The sequence below is a fragment of the Gallus gallus genome, chromosome 3, assembly GCF_016699485.2.
Source record: "Gallus gallus isolate bGalGal1 chromosome 3, bGalGal1.mat.broiler.GRCg7b, whole genome shotgun sequence".
NCBI lineage: Eukaryota > Metazoa > Chordata > Aves > Galliformes > Phasianidae > Gallus > Gallus gallus.
This window is the reverse complement of record NC_052534.1, coordinates 80,581,354-80,601,279: the sequence shown is the minus strand read 5'-3', so window position 1 is coordinate 80,601,279 and position 19,926 is coordinate 80,581,354. Positions and strand designations below refer to the sequence as shown.

General features: G+C 37.4%; 1 protein-coding gene across 12 annotated transcripts in view; it reads right to left on the bottom strand.

The window, feature by feature from the left end:
- Positions 1–1,374: 1,374 nt before the first annotated feature.
- Positions 1,375–19,926, bottom strand: part of COL12A1 (collagen type XII alpha 1 chain) — a 105,729-nt gene continuing 87,177 nt past the window's right edge. For 10 of the 12 annotated variants that reach the window (XM_040696832.2, XM_015284739.4, XM_046938509.1 and 7 more), the window contains 10 exons: positions 19,429–19,482; positions 18,168–18,221; positions 16,864–16,917; positions 15,921–15,992; positions 8,738–8,773; positions 8,566–8,632; positions 7,240–7,428; positions 6,087–6,155; positions 4,889–5,059; positions 1,375–2,512 (listed from right to left, as the gene is read on the bottom strand). In XM_040696832.2, the coding sequence (XP_040552766.1) occupies positions 2,331–2,512; positions 4,889–5,059; positions 6,087–6,155; positions 7,240–7,428; positions 8,566–8,632; positions 8,738–8,773; positions 15,921–15,992; positions 16,864–16,917; positions 18,168–18,221; positions 19,429–19,482 (948 nt within the window). In that variant the 3' untranslated portion in view covers positions 1,375–2,330. Of the gene's footprint in view, positions 3,767–4,462; positions 4,522–4,888; positions 5,060–6,086; positions 6,156–7,239; positions 7,429–8,565; positions 8,633–8,737; positions 8,774–15,920; positions 15,993–16,863; positions 16,918–18,167; positions 18,222–19,428; positions 19,483–19,926 lie in introns of those variants that run through there. The other 2 variants (XM_015284742.4, XM_015284743.3) reach the window with 2 other exon arrangements.

Sequence of the window (19,926 nt, the reverse complement as noted above, 5' to 3'; positions counted from 1 at the left end):
TAAGCTTGTCCTGGTGATCCAGTTAATGCCAGAAAGACATATGGGGAACCACTGCACAATGTCATTATTTTAAATACAGTTCAGAGAAACATTTTTAATCACTTCTCCAAATTCCTACCAACCTTTTTTTATTTTCTGCCAGACACATGCACTTCTTTATTGCACATCAAGCTGCAGGACACATTTTTGATACTTCAACTCTGCACAATTACATGAGAACATAAAGAATCAATGGCTTCGATTAAATGTTTCCTCGGTTCAACCCAAAATTATTCCCTTACAGTCTAGAAGACATGTGTCTGTAATCAGTCACTCTGAAAAATGCCATTCATTTGTACTTCATTTCATAGAATCATAGAATGGCCTGGATTGAAAAGGACCTCAAAGATCATCTAGCTTCAACCCCCCAACTAGATGATTTCACTGATTATTACTCAGGCCATCTATGAAGATGTTGTATAACCTTCATTTATGGATGCTAACATTCATCACAGCTTCTGGTGCAGAGTGAACACTCAGTGATTAGGAAGCCAGACTGCATATATCATTCCATCTCCATGGCAGGTGTTTTCCATGATCTCTAGAAATGCCACTGCAGCTTTCCCAATGAATTTGAAAGGCTTTGCTCCAGTAGTAGTGGAAACTATTGCTACTTCTAAGATAGAGCTCTGTTAAGATAACAGGGGTAGGAAGGATCATCTCCAGTCCATTCTCTTCTCTTTTAGCAAGTAATTCTTCTGGTCCACTGAAAAGTAGTAGTTCTTGTTTTATTTACCCTTGTAGCCCGGGCTATATAAAGCTAAACTACAGCTTATGCTGTTATCAAAGTTGAGGTGACCTCCTGAGCAGATTAGCCATCTCCTGCATGGCCCCAACAGAATGAAGCTCACCAAATAGCTAACACCTCTACTGAAGCAAGCTATTTGCTGTTACTACTGAGTGCTGCCACAGCTGCTCATGGCACATGAAGAATTGTGTGGCTTTAGCAACTTGCAGCAGTCCAAATAGTTCCTGAGGTAAAGATTCTCTCTGGCTGTAATACCCACCCATCAGAAACACCAAGCGGAAAAAAAAAAAAAACCTGCAGCTGGTGAGCCTCTCTTTCATTTTCTTTACCAAATGCATCATAGACTGAATTTTGTTAAAAGTCATATTCATACCTCAGACAGTGGAAACGCCTCCTGCTATCATCCACCAACCTCAAGATACCACAACCCAAATACTGGTTTTAAGACTATTTCCATTCTGGTTGACTTTCGGTACCTGGCATTTCCAAATGGCGGAATAAATATCACTACCAAACAGAACACACAGGCATCAGTCTCAAGGGGCCTTAAAAAAATAAAAAAATAAATAAAAATGAATAACCACATATAAATTTTCAGTAGTTTTATTGAAAAATGCCTCTTTCATTTCAGAAATAAATAATATAAGGCAGTGAAATTCACAATTTGCAGTTAAAATATAAAAGCAGCAATTCTATATCCATAGTCTTGCAAACAATTTCCAACTGCTTTCGATAACTATGAAACATTGTATTCTGAAAAACAAATTCCATACTAAATATACAACATACACATGCAATTCCATCTCTGCAGGATTGACTGCAATTTGGCATAAATGTTGCTGTGTCTACAAACAAGGAGATTTCAGGCATTATTAAACTGTATCCAGTTGATACAAAGATTTCAGCTACTTAATGTTTGTGGTGTTTAAAGGAGATGTATAAGAGCAGTATATGCTCTGCAAAGTGTAACTAAGAATAGAAGAAAATGACAGTGATATTGGAAGGATAGAGAAGTTTGGGCTTCTTTCTTATTCAGCTAGATAATGCAGACTTGTGACCTGACTGAACTGAAAACATGCATTTGAAAAAGAAGAAAAACGTAGAGCTAAAGCAGACAGTCCTCAAAAAACTTGCAGCAGCTCTGTGGTTATTTTTGTTTTGGTTTTTTGGTTTTCTTTCTTCTTTTTTTCTTTTTTTTTTTTTTTTTTTTTTTTTTTCTTTTTTTTAACATTACTTTAAGGAAAAGGCAGCCCTGGGATAACTGAATGCAGATATTAACCTGTACGCAGCCCCTGTAAGCAATAGTATTTTACAAGCATGTCCAGAGCACAACGAAGTTGCTAGTTACACATATTGCTATCCCCACACAAGCAAGATACAGAACAAGGGCGCGTCTGATATGAGAAGACCAGAAAGCCATAGGATTGCCAAACAAATGATGCACTCTCCCTGTGTGTATCTGCAAATGCAAGTATAGCAAAACCAATACCACCAATCAACCCCCTCCCTCCCCAAGAAAAAAACACAAAACAAGACAGATCTTTTATGGCTTTCTTTTTGCTTTTCTTGACAGCGATCTTTTCCAGCGCATGTGCTCAGGGTACTCTGGTGAATGCATTTCAACTCCATAGTCCTCATACTCGTCCTCTCTCCGTTCTGACTCCATAGGGACTATGAAGGGTTCACCTTCAGGCTGATAGGGTCCGCTTTCAGGAACGTATGGTTCTGGTTGAAAATAGTTGTCCGATTGAACATTATAGTTATCACATGTCTTTGAATCCACAAATACAATGACAGTTAGTTTGTCTACACAATGTTAGTCCAATCTTATTTCCATATAATAAATATATAAATTAATAGTTCGTGGGGATACTTTTCAGTTTTGTTCATGAATAACTTTGGCAGCAAAATATTAAAAAATTAAAAATTAATTTTGAAAGGCTTTGTATTTATAATACACAAAACATTGCAGAAAGAGTCTTAAATTATGCAAGGGACCGATTATTGTTAAAAAAACAAAACACCACACAACAAACAAACAAAGCAAAGCAAATAAAATTATTATTTTACAGCTAATTCAGGGAACCCAAGCACTGGACTTTATTTTATATTGCGTAATTAATAGAACACATGGAGTATGTAAAATGGACAGATGGGCTCAGCATGTACTAATTTTCTCTGAGACTGGGAAAACAAATGTACACGTAACTATCACCAGCGGCAATATACAGTACATGTCATTTTCTTGTGCTGTTCCTCGAAACAAAGCGAGTTACAGCTGGTGCTTCAGGAACACCAAAAACTACAGCAAAACAGAAGAAAAATTATTATAAAACGTTTGTACTTATAACTGTTGTTACAGAATCCAACAAGATTACATATAAAAAAAAAGGCACATGCCCCGATGCTGACATGTTGGTAACAAGCAACAGACAGATAGGTTTCTTACGCTGTCAAAGATGTTATTCTGGCATACAGCAAGCAGCAGCAGGCTTTTATGCAAAAGCATCACATAGGGTTGTTAACAGATTTTAGTGGGTACGGTCCCATACAAATCATTTACAAGCCACAATTAGTTTACTATTTACATACGTCATTTCTCATTTACCGGGTTAAATATGACTCTTCAAAAGCCATTACCTTTATTGGTTAGTAGTTTTATAAGCCTCCTTCACCACTGAGACTTTAGATGGTTCTGGGTCTTTTTTTAAAAAAGAAAGACTGTCTATTTTATATTACTGAAATGCAACAGGCTTAATGAATTGACATCACTGTCCATTATCTCATTCGCAAGTCATGTTAGTAAAAGGAATCTCCCCATTCTACGAGGCCAACATGGTTCAAAAACCATATCCGTGGTGAAATATCCATACGGACTCATTTTCTAATAAGCACGTGCGCAAACATCTCAGAAACAGGATTTTCATGTATTCAAACTGTAAGCAGCACTGGCGACTTAGAAAATGTGTTAGCCGAAACCTGAAACAGGTCAAAGATGATGTTAGTCCTTTAAAAAGTCCATCTGATGTGCAAAAACATACTTTCATCCAACTAAATACAGATAGTTAATTCATAGGCATATATTTATATATGTATACATATCTGCTTACTAGAAAAAAGAACATTGCTGAATCACAGGAAAAATTTCTTCCTTTTTCTTTTAAATAAGAATTTCGTGAGATATTCACAATCATCTGGCTCTTTGGCCAGCAGCACTGAGTCTGCAAGTGTGTACATATATATATATATATATATATTTTTTTTTTCCCATGAGTACATGCACAATATACTAACAGCAAACCATATTCAATAGTAGTATCACATACACTAATTTTGAGATGTTGCAATGCATACTTATTAATTTGTTAACAATAGTGTGTTCCTGCAGGATCCCCACATTAAAACATACTGGAATCTTTTCAGTCAGAACTGGTGACCCTGTATTTGGTTCCAGAAGCAGCCTACTGTTTTAAGATTCAACACAGAGTAGAAGGCTGGTATGACCCAGGGTTAGTCAGAGACTCCATGGTGTTTAACTCAGCAGAAATTGCAGGACAGTGGTATTTTTCAGTTGCACTGTACCACCAAATGGATTTCCTTTGTGGGAAATTTTGATTTCAGGTAGAAATTTGGTATAAATAATCCTGACATTGCTCAAAAAGAGACACACGGAAATTGCCAGCCACAGCATTCTTTTTATTTTTCAAGAGAAACATGGAGAATTCAACCTTGTTCTGAAGAAGATTGGAAGGGGTGGGGAGAGGGGGGAAAAAGAAGAAGAGAAAATGGTCACTTAAATCCTATGTGCAACATTTTCAACTATTAACCTTCTATGCTAATGAAAAAAAAAACTGAAATACTTTGTTTCTACTTCCTATTTAAAGTGAATCACACATAACATCAGTTAAACCTGCATCCAAATACACATGGCTGCTCATACGCCTGCGTGTTACAGTGAGGCAGGCCTGCTCATTGCAGCTTTTTCCCCTACTCAGTATGTCCAGGCCAGCAGGACTGTCTCATGTAAAGCAACTCAATATGAACAGCCACATTTGTGAAGGCTATTTTTGACAAAGAGCAATTTTGTTGTTCATAACCTACCTGGGAATCCTTGGCCATTGTAAGGAATGCTAGCACACTGGGATGAATCACAATATCCTGGTGGCCCTGGAGGACCTCGAATACCCGCATTTCCAGGACGACCTGGAGGCCCGGGTGGTCCTCGTGATCCTGTGGAGCCTGGTGGACCTGTTCTGGATTCTCCCTGTGGACCTAATTTTAGAATTGAAAGGTTGGGGGGTTATTTCTTTTAAGAGCCAGCTTGATAAAAACAACTAACAGTACTGCTGTCTAGACTATACAGTCTACGTCTTGGGTGAGAAAACATTTGCATTTTATAGCTATACGAGGGTCAACAGAAAGAAAAACAAAACTAGGAATATGACTCATCATTAGTTGCTTCCCTGTGTGTGGCTTACATAAGGATTTTTTTTTTTCATGGAAACTGATTCAGTAAGGTTCCAGCCAAGTAAGAAATATCAATGAATTCTCTGGTTTATTTCCCCTTTGTGTAAGATAGGAAGATCTCAAGGGAAGCTACTAGATTAGACAAACACACTGGATTTCAATTAAAATATGGGAGTACATTAATTCTGCTACCCTGCAGCCCTAGGATAGATGAGGTAATGTTTTTTTTGGAACAGGTCTTACTATAGTTAGCAGAAAAGCAAAGCTTCAAGTAACCGGGGCTACAATTTGCTGCAAGCGTCTTATGAGTCTTGTAACAAAAAAAACATATTTAGCCTAGTGAACTAAAAACAGAAACAAATGATGCAGCTAATTTCAGCCAAGGCATCATTGAACAAAACTGCATGATACAAAGAGCAAAAGCAACAGTGAAATCATCAAACTCTAACATCTAGTAATTCTGTATATGGGCTTATTGTGTAGTTCTTGGACAACTTGAAGTCCTGTAATTACAAATTAAAGTAGAAAATGGATCCAGATACTCTGAATTTGTACTGTGTATTTTCATGAAATTTCACACTTTCACACAAACAAGCATGCCAGAAGATTAATTTGCAAAGGAAAGATAAATATCTACTAGCCACATACAAAAGTCTCTAAAATTGCCCATTTCTGCAGAGGCTTCCAGTAAATTCTAATACAAACCAAAACCAAGATGTATACAAAGTAAAGCACATTCTTTTACCATATACAGTCTAGTTCCCTGTGAAGAAATGTCGTCTTTTCTCCAATTTTCTGTAATCTGATTTTAATTAAAATGAGAAATATTTACCAGGTGGTCCTGGCAAACCTCGTGGTCCTTGAGATCCAGTCCCTCTTTCACCTTTCTCTCCAGGCATTCCTACAGAATTTTTTTAAAAAAAGCAATAAAAACCAAGGGAAGGAAACTACATCAATAAATATTTCTTCATGCTGTCTCACTAATAGTAATATTTAGTTCCAATTATTTAATAGAGTAGAGTTGGTCAAACCTTATTTTGTACAGATGTCGCAGTGTGTACTTAGGGAAATACTTAATTTGGATATAAATATACTAACCTAAAACCAAAGTAGGATGTAGAGGTAATTTAGTGTAAATAAACTTTTTCAAAGCATAGAAAAGTCTTCGAGACACTTAAAATGTCACATAACCTTATTATTTCAAAATGCCCACAGGAAAGTGTTTTCAAGCTTGCACAGTTCCGATATGAAGTATGCTTTACACTTTCTTAGAAACAGTTAGGAAGAAACAACATTCAGAAAGAGCAGAATTCAGAAATTCAATCTTCCTTGCTTTAACCCAGGTCTTCTTTTAAAGATGAGAGCAAAATTTATGCTAAAAAGCATAGTGCTGATTCTATACTACAGTTAAGCACCTGAAATAAGCAAATGCAACACTATAGTATAGCACAGAAACTTCATGTCGCTGCAGTGATCCAAGGTAGCCACAAATCAGATATAGCCATACACTCAAATTCAATTTAGAGTTGTGTCCCTCTCTCAGGATAGCACAAAGGGCCAGCGACATAGAACTAATTCTTTCAACTCCTTTTTGTTCTTTATAATGATTCTTTTTCTCTCTTAATCAGATGACCATTCTGCAAAAAGTTGTACTACTCCAAACAGCCTTTCAAGATGTAGCTGTTTAGTGCCAGAAAAGTTCTAAGAACATTTTCTTTCCTGGGATATCCTGTTCATTTTTGATAGGGCAGCCAAAAAGTTACACCAACTCGTGTTTTATGAAACATGAGCCAGGGAGAGACAGAGGACAGAACTGGTGTAATTAACCTTGTCCTCCAGGACATCAACATTTCTCAAGCAATCCAACTGACTTAACTGGCTTAAGTGTGGGCTTCATAGTCTGACATGGCAAAGGGATCAGACTTCTCTTCTGGCAGCCTCTCCACTACATCCATTGTGAAATATAGAGTTGCCTTGGACATTACCTCTTTCACCAGGTGGTCCTTGGACCCCAGGAGGTCCTGGGAATCCTGGTCTCCCTCCAGGTCCAGGCTCTCCTCTTGTCCCAGCAGCTCCTGGAGGACCAGGTGGTCCTGGTGGCCCTGGCTGGTTGCGATTTGAATAATAATCGTTCGGGATTTGATTCAACATTTGATTGAATCGGCTCATTTGGCCTTAAAAATGAAAGAGAATACTTCAGTAAATCACGTGAAATGCATAAAAGTCTTTTCTCAGAGTGGGAAGGCATTTCTTCAATAAATCCTCTCCATATGACCATTCCAAAAATTAGTGCTGAATTGACCCAGATTAATTAGGAAAACTTAAGATGAATGTCAGATAAGAAGGCCTGAAATAGATGGAGGAGGGAGAGAAGGAGGGTAAGTGGAACTCTGGAAGCTGACATTGACAAAAACTAATTCTAAAGCAATTAAAGTCACAAAATAAGCAGTTGTTTACAATCTGCTTTTCCCTCAGAGCTGTAGTCAGACATTGTTTCTACTCTGAAGAACAGAAAGGACTTATCCCAGTTCAAACAGGGAAGAGGATCACATTTCTATGCAGTCTTAAAGCTCTGAAGTTTTCACAGACATGGGATAAATTACTTGTGTAGATCAAGCAAGACACTGTGATGTGCATGAATTTAATTTTCAAAGAAAATTCTCTTTGAACAAGACCAACAGCATTGTGTAGCTATGCAGAAAGGAGCCCATTATGTGAGGGGCCACATCTATTCCTCCGTGATTTGTGCCATGCACCAATCCTAGCATAACCCTTAGCCACACTTTCATGGGATGCAGGGCTGCATTCTGTAACTACTCCCTGTGTGTCAGAAGAGGACTGATATTCCACTTGGTGACCTTATTGAAAGAATAGCATAGCATAGCTGACCTTGAGCACAATATTTACCCAAATCTCATCTGTCATTTCTCACTAGTAAAGCACCTGCTGTAAGCATGCCTTTTCTCACAGATTCCCTCCTCCTGAAGATAAGACCTGATTAATGTGAAAACATATACTTATTTTATAACATAGATTGGTTAATTTGGTAAGAGAGTGACAACAGGAAAGCCACCTGCATTGTACCTGTGAACCTATTAGATTTGTATATATATTTCCAGAGGTCACAGATTAGTTGATGATGGAGCTGGCCATTTTCCACCAAATCACTGGCATTGGACAACCATCATATCACTCAGGCTTGTTTTGGTGTGTGGCCAGTATCCTTCACCTTCAGTGTGAACCACTGTTTTCTCTTTTAACAAGGAATCTAGTAGATTAATATGAGAAACAAAGGAAGCAACACTGTTTACCATTTATCAATTGTTCACAAACTTGTCTTGCAACTGCTCGCATCATGTTCTGAGAAGCAATGTCACCCTAAACAATCAAAAACAAGGGTTTTATTACAAAGTATCTGTGCTTTTAGAGAGAGAGTGCTTCATTAAAATGATCTAACAGAAAATGAGTTTAAAGCAGACTTACTCTGTCACCCTTTTCTCCCTTCATTCCAGGTGTACCCTAGAGCAAAAATATTACAGTTATTATTTCATACTGCAAAATAGATGGCAGCATACTTGTACAGGAATATAGACGAAGAAGGTCCAAAGTAGAAATACTACTTAATACAGGAAAAAAACAAACAAACAAATACTGAAAGTATACCAAGTCCTGTACTTCAGAGCTATTATCTAGAAGAATTACACCGAGACTGACAAAGACAACTACCAGATGTACTAAGTACCCAAGCATCTGCTGGGCAAAGCTTTCTCATCTGGAAATTCGGTAAGCCAGGAGTTTATGTATGATGCATGGATGCAAATTGTGCCATGGGTATTTTATTTTCAAGTGGTTTTCAGAACATTAAATTAAACGAAATTATGTTCATTGATACTTGGGAACTTTTCACTAAATAACATAGGTTTTTGGTTCAGGAAAGGGATTCATCAGATCAATGCATCTCAAGCCACATTCTGTCAAGTAAAAGCTTGATCATTCCAGGGGTGAAGCAGCCCTGGAACACAGGAGACTGTAGTCTGAGATATGCAGTTCTAGAAAATGTTCCGACTGTCAAGAAGACAGACCTGGTCCTCCTTGAACGTTATATTTCAGAGGTGCTAAAGAAGGTGCCAAGAAAGATGGGACAAGCAGTCATCTTTTGTGCATGATCAAACACACACACAGATGGAGAAGAATAAGATCTGAAGAAAAAATTCAAATGAGGGCCAAATAAGCTGATATCTTCTGACAGAGGAACACACTGGAAGTTTTAAAGCTGAATTTCTAGCCTCACATTTCTGTAAATGGTGAATATCCTTGTATGATTTATATGTGACTGTTTATTTTAAGTCTTAAGACAACTCATAATTAAAGCAGAAAAGACAGGAAGAATAGTACGTGTCTAGGAAGGGGTAGCTGTCTCCTTGAACGCATACTAAAGAAACAAGCTGTGTTAAGAGTGCTATGCACAGATAACACAGGAGACAGATAGAGACGATTTTAAGTGCTTATTCTATTTATTGTGACAGCTTCCCCACTAACTTGCAAGTGTTTCTTTTCTTAAAATAACTAGAGCTGCTTTATAGTTGTCAATATTTGCAAATTACTAACTGTTGCGTAAAGCTATTTCTATTTGCCTTTGAATGTTCTTTTAGCTTCTTTGATTTTCAATAGTATTGTATAAGAAACCAGCCAGGAGGATTGATTCTAATTTATATGTATGTGTGTGTCTATTGCTGGAAAAAACATCAGGTATACCATAGAGATGTTTTTAAGTGCTGAACTAGAGATATGCACATGCAATTCACTCTGCAAACACAGTTGTGCATGCACCTCCCACACAGTGCTTGAGATTTTAGTCTTATGTTTGCATTCCACTGCTAGTGAAGAAAAGCATCAAGAGAGAGAGCCATATTTTCTTAAGAAAATCTAATTACAATGGTTGGTATGACAGATTTGTAAAGATTTTCAAAATAAACAGTAATGATCTTAGGAGGGTGTTTATGGCTTATTTTGGCCTATTTGATGTGATTTTGGCCACAGTAAAAATTGTAGATGCCCATTTAAAATAAGGAGAAATCACATTCACAGTCAATTGCTTTAGCCACTGGGTCGCTCTGAGATATTTAAAAATTTGCAAAGTGTTTTACAACTCCTCTTTCAGTTTTGACATCAGAAATACAAAAGAAACTCATTATTAAAAAAATAAATAAATAAAACCAACCCTGCATTTACCACAAGTCCTGCTTAGGGAGCTGTCATACCTATGGCCCTTCCAATGCTCTTCAGTACTCACGGAAGTAAACGCCACGTGTGGGACAAATTCCAGAGTAACACAAATAAAACCCTAAACCATGGCTCCTGAAGTGGCCAGTGACTTAGGTGGAAGCAGAGTTAAGCCACAGCTGAGCCTTTCTAAACATCTGTCATAAATTCACCTGCCTCAACATGTTCAAAGCATACCACTTGTTAGTTAAGCAAAAAGGTACTACTGTGAGTTCAAATAGGTTTTCACTTGCAAATTAAATTAAAATTTGAGCATAAAGTGTATTTCCCATGCTCTCCTCATAGGTACGCAGACACCCAAGTATTGCAGCTTTTTACATCTTAATATTTCTTTAAGGAGCCTGTTTATCACTATTAGCAAGGGAAAGGCTGTGTGGGCTGCAGCTGTTTTTCATAACATTCTTACAGTACCCACAAATAAATTTCAACACAAGGCAACAAAACATTCCACTGCAGTCACAGAGGATACAGTTCAAATACAGTGGCATTGTTTCATAAATTTTCATCAAGGTTTTTTTGGACAAAAAAAATCCCATGAGCTATGTCAGGGTGTGAACGCAGTATGTTTTCTGAACTTCTCCACAGCAGTGATACATACACTTACCCCCAACATGCCATGGAAAACATGAGGTGTTAATGAGTTAAGCAGTTGCTATATAACTTATTTGCATCATACATCACAACTCGTTCATGCAAAATTAATTGTACAGACTCAAAGAAAGATTTAGAATGGTCAGACTATGAATGTGTCACTTGATTAAATATGAGACAGTTACTAATATGTATCCCATATGCCGATAAAGTTGAGGCATATTCTCTCTCTTCTGTCTTTTTCTTTCATTTCATTTCATTTCATCTTCCATCATTCATTCATTCTTTATTTCACTTCATCCTAATAAACTAGATATTAGGAAAAAATTCTTTACTGTGAGGGCGGTGAGACACTGGAACAGGTTGCCCAGAGAGGTTGTGAATGTCCACTGCCTGAAAGCATTCAAGATCAGGTTGGATGGGGCGCTGAGCAACCTGATTTAGAGGGAGGTGTCCCTGCCTACGGCAGGGTGTTGGAATTAGATAATCTTAAATGTCTCTCCCAACCCAAACCATTCTACGATTCTATGATACATTTATATTCTTTTCCTGTGAAGTCCACAGGGAAGAAAAGGTCTGTCCTCCAGCAAAGCCATATGATGAAACAGACCACCGATCTGTAAATGCCATAACCAAAATAAACTTCAACAATTAAAACCACTAGGAAAATGTTACACTGTTACCTGTCATTCTCTAATTAAAATTTGTGATAAATGTTGATGTCCTGAACCTCTAAAAGATCTGTACATGGACTCTCAGTTCAACATACATTAATGTCTTGGTTCTAACTACCATGTCTCTGAAATACCTATAGAGTAAAATTGCAGTTTTTTTACTGCATAAATCATTAACAAATAACCTGGTGCTTCTTCTGCTTACAATTTGGCAATTTTTGCAATTTAATGAAAGTCTATTTACTTGATTTTTTCTGCTGAGTACACATTTATAATTCCTATTCATTTTATTGCCATTCCTTTCAAGGCTTTGATAGAACAAGTTTGTGTTGTTTTGACCAGAAATTACTCAACCATTGTATCTTCACTCACTAGGTAAATGCAGTCTTTAGAAATCAGATTATTAGACCCTGATTTCTAGTTCATTCCCCTGGCAATATTTTAATTCCTTAAAATGCCCTCTTCAAATGAGAAAAAAATAAAAAATAAAAGAAGCAGAAAGCTTAAAATGCTCAAGCTTATTTCCTATTCCTGAAACTATTTCTTCTGACTAGTCAAGAGTTCTTCAGACTGCCTTCAGCCAAAAGCCATGATGGTAAGAAAAGATGTTGCTCCAGTAACAAAGGTGCAAACTTGTTCCAGTGCATTGCAAACAAATGTCCTCCAGCTAGAAAAATACTGAGGCTATTCATTAATTGTAAGCAATATATAATCAACTTTACAATTCACTGAAATCCAGTGAGCCTCATTATTCAATTTGTGACCTTGCAAAGAGACATCAATTTAGACTTACGGTTGGAAACACCTTATCTTAACTAATCTTAAAACGTAAAATTAGAAGCTGACTGCCTATGTTAACAACAAAGTTCATTTTTCACTTGAGTATATTAGAGACATGATTTCAAAAAGATAATTACAACTGCAATTATTGAGTTGCTATTTGCATCTTCCTCCCACTTGGCTAAATTCTGCTTACATTTCAGTTTATTTTCTTTTAATAGACAAAAACAGGCAATTTACCAAATGTTTGCAAGCATTTTGAGAAGCAGCAGCTGCTGCTGACATTCTACTTTGTTGATATCCTGTTCTAAGGGAGTCACTTGGGGTCAGTGCGAGGAAATGCTAGTTTGTACTGCATGTGGGATTTTTCTGAGCTGTGGGATGAAGGCTGGGGCTGCAGCAGAATTCTACAACTGAAGATGGATAAAACAAAGGAAAGTCGCTATTTTCACTTTAAAAGATAAGGCATTCAATTGTTTTCCCCAAATGAATGCTTGCTACCCACAAGATGTTCTAGTTTTCTGCTTTCAAGGCACCATCTTTTTGATACCTCATCTAGGATCTCTGCATAGCTGGATGCAAAATTACTGAATACACGCCAGCAGAGAATGGAAAATACTTAAAAAAAAATACACTGGACTCAGAACAAACGTCTCCTTTATGAGCTCAAGATTACCCTTTAAAAGTTTTCAGTCTGCTTGGTTCTGGAACCACCAGTCCTAATAGCACCTTATATATAAAACATAAATGTCTTGCACTGTTTCCTCAAGACTTCCTAGATCAAAAAAGTCAGACCCTGTTGTCACAAACACCATGTCACAGAGTCTGTTTTATTAGCAAGAATGCTCCACCATAAGAAGGAAATCTGCTCACTCATTCATTACCATTTTTTTTCCTCACACCTATAAAACAACAGTACCATCACTCTTCTACTCTGATAATCCAAGATTTTCTACTTCCTATCACATTTATACACAGAAAACATACAGCTATTTCTTCTTCATCCAATATCCTCTTCTAGCTTAATAGCTCTTTCTTAGCCTTGAAGATTTTTAGCACATGATATATGTGTGTTGATTTAGTAGTACCAAATTCTGTCTCACTGACCAGACAGACAGACGACAGATATTTTAGTCTTTTCTAGAATAAACTGTCCGTATAGATTACTGACTCAGTTATTCTCTTCCTTTCTCAGTCATTTTGGTACTGCACTGAAAACCCATGTTTCTCCAGGAAGTACCTAAAAAGCAGATTATTACATTAGATTTCCTATTTTCATAACAATAGAGATAATGCTTCAAGCTTCAACTTGTTTCAATGTGAGTATGTGTTAAGGTAGAGAAATGTTGGATAGTGATAGGACAAGGGGAAATAAGTTTAAACTGAGACAGGGGAGGTTTAGGTTGGATATTAGGAGGAAGTTTTTCACACAGAGGGTGGTGAAGCACTGGAACAGGTTGCCCAAGGAGGTTGTGGATGCCCCATCCCTGGAGGCATTCAAGGCCAGGCTGGACGTGGCTCTGGGCAGCCTGGTTTGGTGGTTGGCAGCCCTGCACATAGCAGGGGGGTTGAAACTAGGTGATCACTGTGGTCATTTTCAACCCAGGACATTCTATTATGATTCTATGATTCTATGTTTACAGCCATGAGTGGTGTGATCTGCCCCAGCTTAGCACTTTGGTATTTCACACATAAGGAAAGAGCTTCAGTTGACTGCATTCAATGGGAATATAACTTTAATTTTCATGCAACAGTATATCCTTGGTCTGGGATGTTATGTGCTGTACTTTGTAGGGATCTATCACCTTACCTGTGGAACCTTACAGATTGTTTGGGAAGAAGAAAGAATGGCATGATCTAGTTGAAAATTATTTGTATTAACCAGCAGCAATGTGAAGCCTCCTTATTTTTCTCTAGGACATGAAGTTACAAATTCAGGCAGGCATGAACTATGACTCAGGACATTACAAGTTGCATTTGGCCATGAGGCTGCACCTTTGGAATTCTAATGTGGGACACAAAGGAAAGCATTGAAATTCTGTCCACCAGGAGTCTGATAAAACATCTGTGCGAGGTGCAAGCCAGAATTCCTGCTGGGATCTGTTCTAGAAACATAAGAATTGCTAAATACGATGCACAGTGTCACATTACAAGGAGCGTAATAATTGGAAAAAAACAAATTCTAACTGAAAGGAACTCAGTGTAGTAAAACCTATGCATTGTGCTTAGGCATTGACTGCCTTGCTTTGCAAGAGCACTGAAACTGGCCTTGTAGGCAGATTCCCTCCTAGTCACATTATTTACCTTCAAAATATCTTTGCTGCTGCAATGGGGCAGCAATTCGGTATCCAAGGTGAAGGAAAATTCAGATAAATCTGGGACTTCAGATAAACTTTGGGACTCATTTGTTGGTGAACCACAGCACCCTATGTCCCAGCTTTGTTCATCAACCATATGGCCTAGCACGAGTATCACATGAAGAAGCTTAAAATCCTTTCTAAAATACCCAGTGTCCACTACTGCAAGGAAAACAGGATTCATAGGCTGACAAATGCAGATAATTCAGCAAGAGTTCAAGAAAACGACCCAGCTTCCTGATGCTCCTAGGAACTTAAACTTCCTAATTATCAAGCTGCCCAGCCTACCGTATGTATTCCTCCAAATTATCTAGCTGCCATATACACAAAGACATTGAAGTGGGATGGAAAATTTTGGCTGACTGACAGACATTAAGATACAAGAAATGAATGACTTCACATTTCAGTTGTTGTCTCCACTCCTGAATCAAACATAATTTCCCAGAGATCCTATAAATGAATTCAGTTAAAATTTCTCCTGAAAGTGTTTATCTTTCACCCTATTCAAAGTGTACTTACTTCAGAGGTTTGAATAGAATCCATGAAACCTATGCTCAGATAGTCTTAAAATCACAATGTAGAAAGCCAAAACATTTGCAAACACGAAGTGATTATATAACATTACCAAAGATTTTCCACCTTCAGCCATGTACGACTTTTTTACTACACAAACACACACACATGACTTTCCAGCCATTTTGCTGACCCTGTTCTTCAAGCTTATGCAGTGTAGGAATATATGTCTTGGCACATGATAGTCTGCAATCTTTTTAGTGGAAACCAGAGACCACAGTTTCCAGCCCCAACTATTAAACTCAGCAAAAAGTCATACTGTAAAAATACAATTTTTGAAAGAAGGCTTGTGGTCTTAGTATTAACCACCATCATAAGTGCAATACAAGCATTTAAAATAAGAGTAAGTCTTATATTCATCAACAGTGTAATTTTAAAATTGATACCCCAAGTGTATCATTATCTTACTGGTGTCCCACGGTCTCCTGGTTTCCCTGGCTTTCCACTTGGACCAGCAACTCCTGGAACTCCTGGGGCACCCTACAGCAAAAGATATGTAAAATGAATTATAGAAACCCACTATGGTGTAAGTGATGATAAGAAATGTGTTATGGTACTAAAAAGATCAGAGCAGAACTGAAAAGGGCTCATATCGGCTTCTTCTTCTGTTAGGTACATATCAAGCTTGAAAAATTTCCTCCAGAAAAAAAAAATAATAACTTCTTTATGGAAATACATTCTATTATGCAACAGGCTTTTCTGAATCTAAAGATGCAGAGGTATCTACTGAATTTTCATCTCTCTCTTAGCAATAGGTTCCTGAAGGAATACAATGTATTTGTGCCTTCTAGTTTTTTCTAGCAGGTATGCAGTCCATTTAAAAGTCCATTATGAGTCCATAAAATTCATTACTACTAGATTAATATAAACAAAATATCAGTGCTAGGTTATGTGATAAAACCTCATGTGCACATCCACAGAGAAACACAAAAAGACAACAGTAGGAAAGCAGGAGCAGTCCAAATTAATACCCTTCTCCCTGGTAACTCCTAGGTCCATCACAAGAACTGATTGGTATCAGTAGATTTAGCAGTGCTTTTAAACTTTGTCGTTAAAGGAGAAAGTAAAGTGCTTGTTTCCTTTTTTAACACTGAAAAAAAATTGATTTCAAAACCACTGGAAGTCAAGTGGGTAAAAGCAATGAAAACCACACTTAAACTCTCCTGAATGTTTATGAGTAGAAGCTCTATATAGTTCTCTGCTCACCTTCTACTAATAATTTATCAGATCCATTTGGGATATTAAACAAAGGATCCATTTCATATTTAACAGAATTTGGAAATGTTAGCGTGGCTCTCTCTTGGCTCAGGTCTCTTCATTCAGTGTATACCAAAGACAAAATTATATTTACCGCTGGTCCTGGTGGGCCTCTGGGACCTGTGGGACCATCTTTTCCTGTGAAACCCTATTCAAAAACAAAAGCATGATAAGAGATTAACCTAAGATTGTAGCAATCCCCTGATTAAAATGGTCCTTAGAAGTATTTAATCACAATACTCCTGATTACTACTAGCATGTATTTTAAAAACTATCCACAATGATATTTACAAAAATACCCACAACAGCTAGAGCAGGGAAAGGCTATATATGGAACAATAAGCTTGAGCCAATTTAGATGTTCAGCTGCTATTGATTAACTGAGGATGGAATTAATATGTATTAAATTAATGTTAGAAGTAATATTTTAAGAAAAGGAATTGATGCTGTATGCCAGAGGCGGATTTCTTTTTGCTTTTCTATTACTTATAGATTAACTGGAAAACCTGAGATTTCTACTTAAATGACGAATAACAGAACACCTTCCTCCCAGCTACTCTCCCTTCAGAAAGGGATGCAGAGAAATCCCATTCCCAAACTAGCAGTGATGATCCATGGCTTGTTAACGACTCAACACTCCCATGGAATGTTCTTTGACAAATGTCTATCATGTGGTGCTCCATTTTGATTTCTGGCTATCAGTACCCAGTAAAGCACAACTATAAATGCATGTATCAGCTATTAATTTAGACTGTCAAAGTAAGTCATTGCTTCAGTCATCTCAAGAGTGATGTGATACTGTGAAGACAAAAGAGACTTGTTTGTTGATTTCAAGGAAGAGAGGAATTGCAACAACCTGTAAGCATGCTCTTGATTATGAAGACATTTCAGAATTCCCCCATCCAAAGAAAAGTTCTTAACTCCAAATAATCAAGGGCTAAGGAGAAAACTTGACCTTCACACTAAGAACGTTACAGACAAATTGTTTAGGGATATAACATTTTGCAGATGTCAAGACAAGTAGAGCTTTCATGAGATCCCCTACAGCAGCAACAGTATGCAAAAGACAGCAGGGCTGAGCACCTCAGCAGAATCCTACTCAGGTGACTCGCTGCTCATCAAGTGCAGGCACCTGAGAACCTGTTCAGGTCAGTGAGTCCTGCAATTTTCAAAGAAACTATCTGGCTATGGTTATCCTGAGAGGTTTTCACCTGCAAGTTTTTCCAGTCCTTTCAATTAACCTCTCCTGGCTGGATATAGATAAAAGGACTCTTTGAAAAAGTGCTTGAAAACAGAAAGCTATGATAAAGAAGGCAAAACAACAACAACAACAATAACAACAACAAACGCCACCATATTATGTGGTCTTTCAGGAAGGTAACCAAGGAAAAAACTTACCCTTTCACCTGGAGGTCCCACTGGGCCAGGTGGACCAGGTAAGCCTGGGGTTCCCTAGAGAGAAAAAAGAAATGATAAACTGCATCAGAAACAGAATAAATATATCTGCTATGCTACTTACCCCAGTGACTATGCACACATTTAAATATTAGTCTTTAATTTCAGTTTTTGACATTTACTAAAATAAATCCTTTAGGAGAAACAGTTTATTCCATGTATATATGATACAAGAGTCTTCACCCTCACTTGCATTTTTACTGCATTATACTGCATTCTTTTAAACTTCAAACATTATTTTTCAGTACTACAATCAGAAGTCAAGTATGTCATAATTATTCCCTTTACAAGCATGTCTAACAGATGTCAGCTAATCTTTTAACACCTGGTCCTAAAATCTAACTGCAGTCACTGGTTAGAGTGTTTCTAAAGAAACAAAAAATTAGACTTTTCCTTTATTGTTCCTTTCCCTGATCCACTATTTTTAACACTGTGTTGCTTTATAGTGGACGTTGTAAATTCTCTTCCTTGTAGCTTCTGGGTTAAGAATAAAAACAAAAATAGTACATTCAGGAATGATCTCACTCAACACTCTGCAGGATCAGGGCAACTACTGTAGAAATCAACACTGAACAGCCTTGTATTATATGGTCCATTTCTTCCCCGCTTCTGTCTCATCTCACTGTGCATTCAACTGTAGCATGTCTCTTTACAGGCTATTGCTGCTTAAGTGTATATTTCTCAAAGTTATAAGGACTGAAAACACACACAAAGAAATCACACAATTGGTTGTGGAGCTGATTAGCCTAAGAAAATCTGAATTCCAAAAGTAGAAGGCAATTAGACAGCTCTACTGAGGAAGAGCTCTACAAAGGTTCTGCAACCTGTCATTTAGGAAGATGCTTAACTACAAGGTGGTCAGAAGTTAAGAGATTTTACTGTATAGATATCAGTGTACTTTTCCTAATCCAATGATCTTTCCTTGTACATTCACAATTGGCCAGATATATATTTGGTTTGACTCAATACAGCTGTTCTTTCAATCTTTCTCTGTTTTGAATGGTTTAGAATTTTCTACATTTCAGATTCCTAAGTGTAACATGATAGCGTTTTCAAAACTATTGCTTAGGAGGGTATGAAAAATTTCTATGATTCCTAGAGATGTCAAAGGCCAGCCTCCAATCCACATCAGGAATAGTGTAAAATAGCAATGCTTTTTTTTTTTTTTTTTTTTTTTTTTTTAATTTATTAAGAACCAACTTACTGATCGTCCTGGTAGTCCAGGCTGGCCAGCATCACCTTTCATTCCTTGCCGACCCTACGATATTCATAAATGATCATTAGATATTCTGAATTGTAGAACAGAGTATCAAAATAACTAATCTGTGTAAGCAGACACCAAAAATTACTCCAACACACCTCAACGAAGGAGTCCATAAGCCATCTATGTACTATGGGAAAAACAAGATACATATACCTCTTGATTGAAGTAACACTCATCTTATAAACATTTGCAAACACAGGACAACTGGCTGACATTATACTAAAAACACAGGAGAGAAGGAAGGAGCACAAGTTACGGTAAGGAAGCATCAGAGACTTTTCAGTAAGAGAGACAATATTATTACTGTCTCCACAAGCAGCAAGGTAGGAAAAGGTAACAAGTTTTCTCCTCCCCTATCTTTCCCAGCTGATAAATGAAGCCACCCACACTCAAAGGAAAAGGTAAAGACTGGGTCTTTTTTGAGTATGACATTTTTTC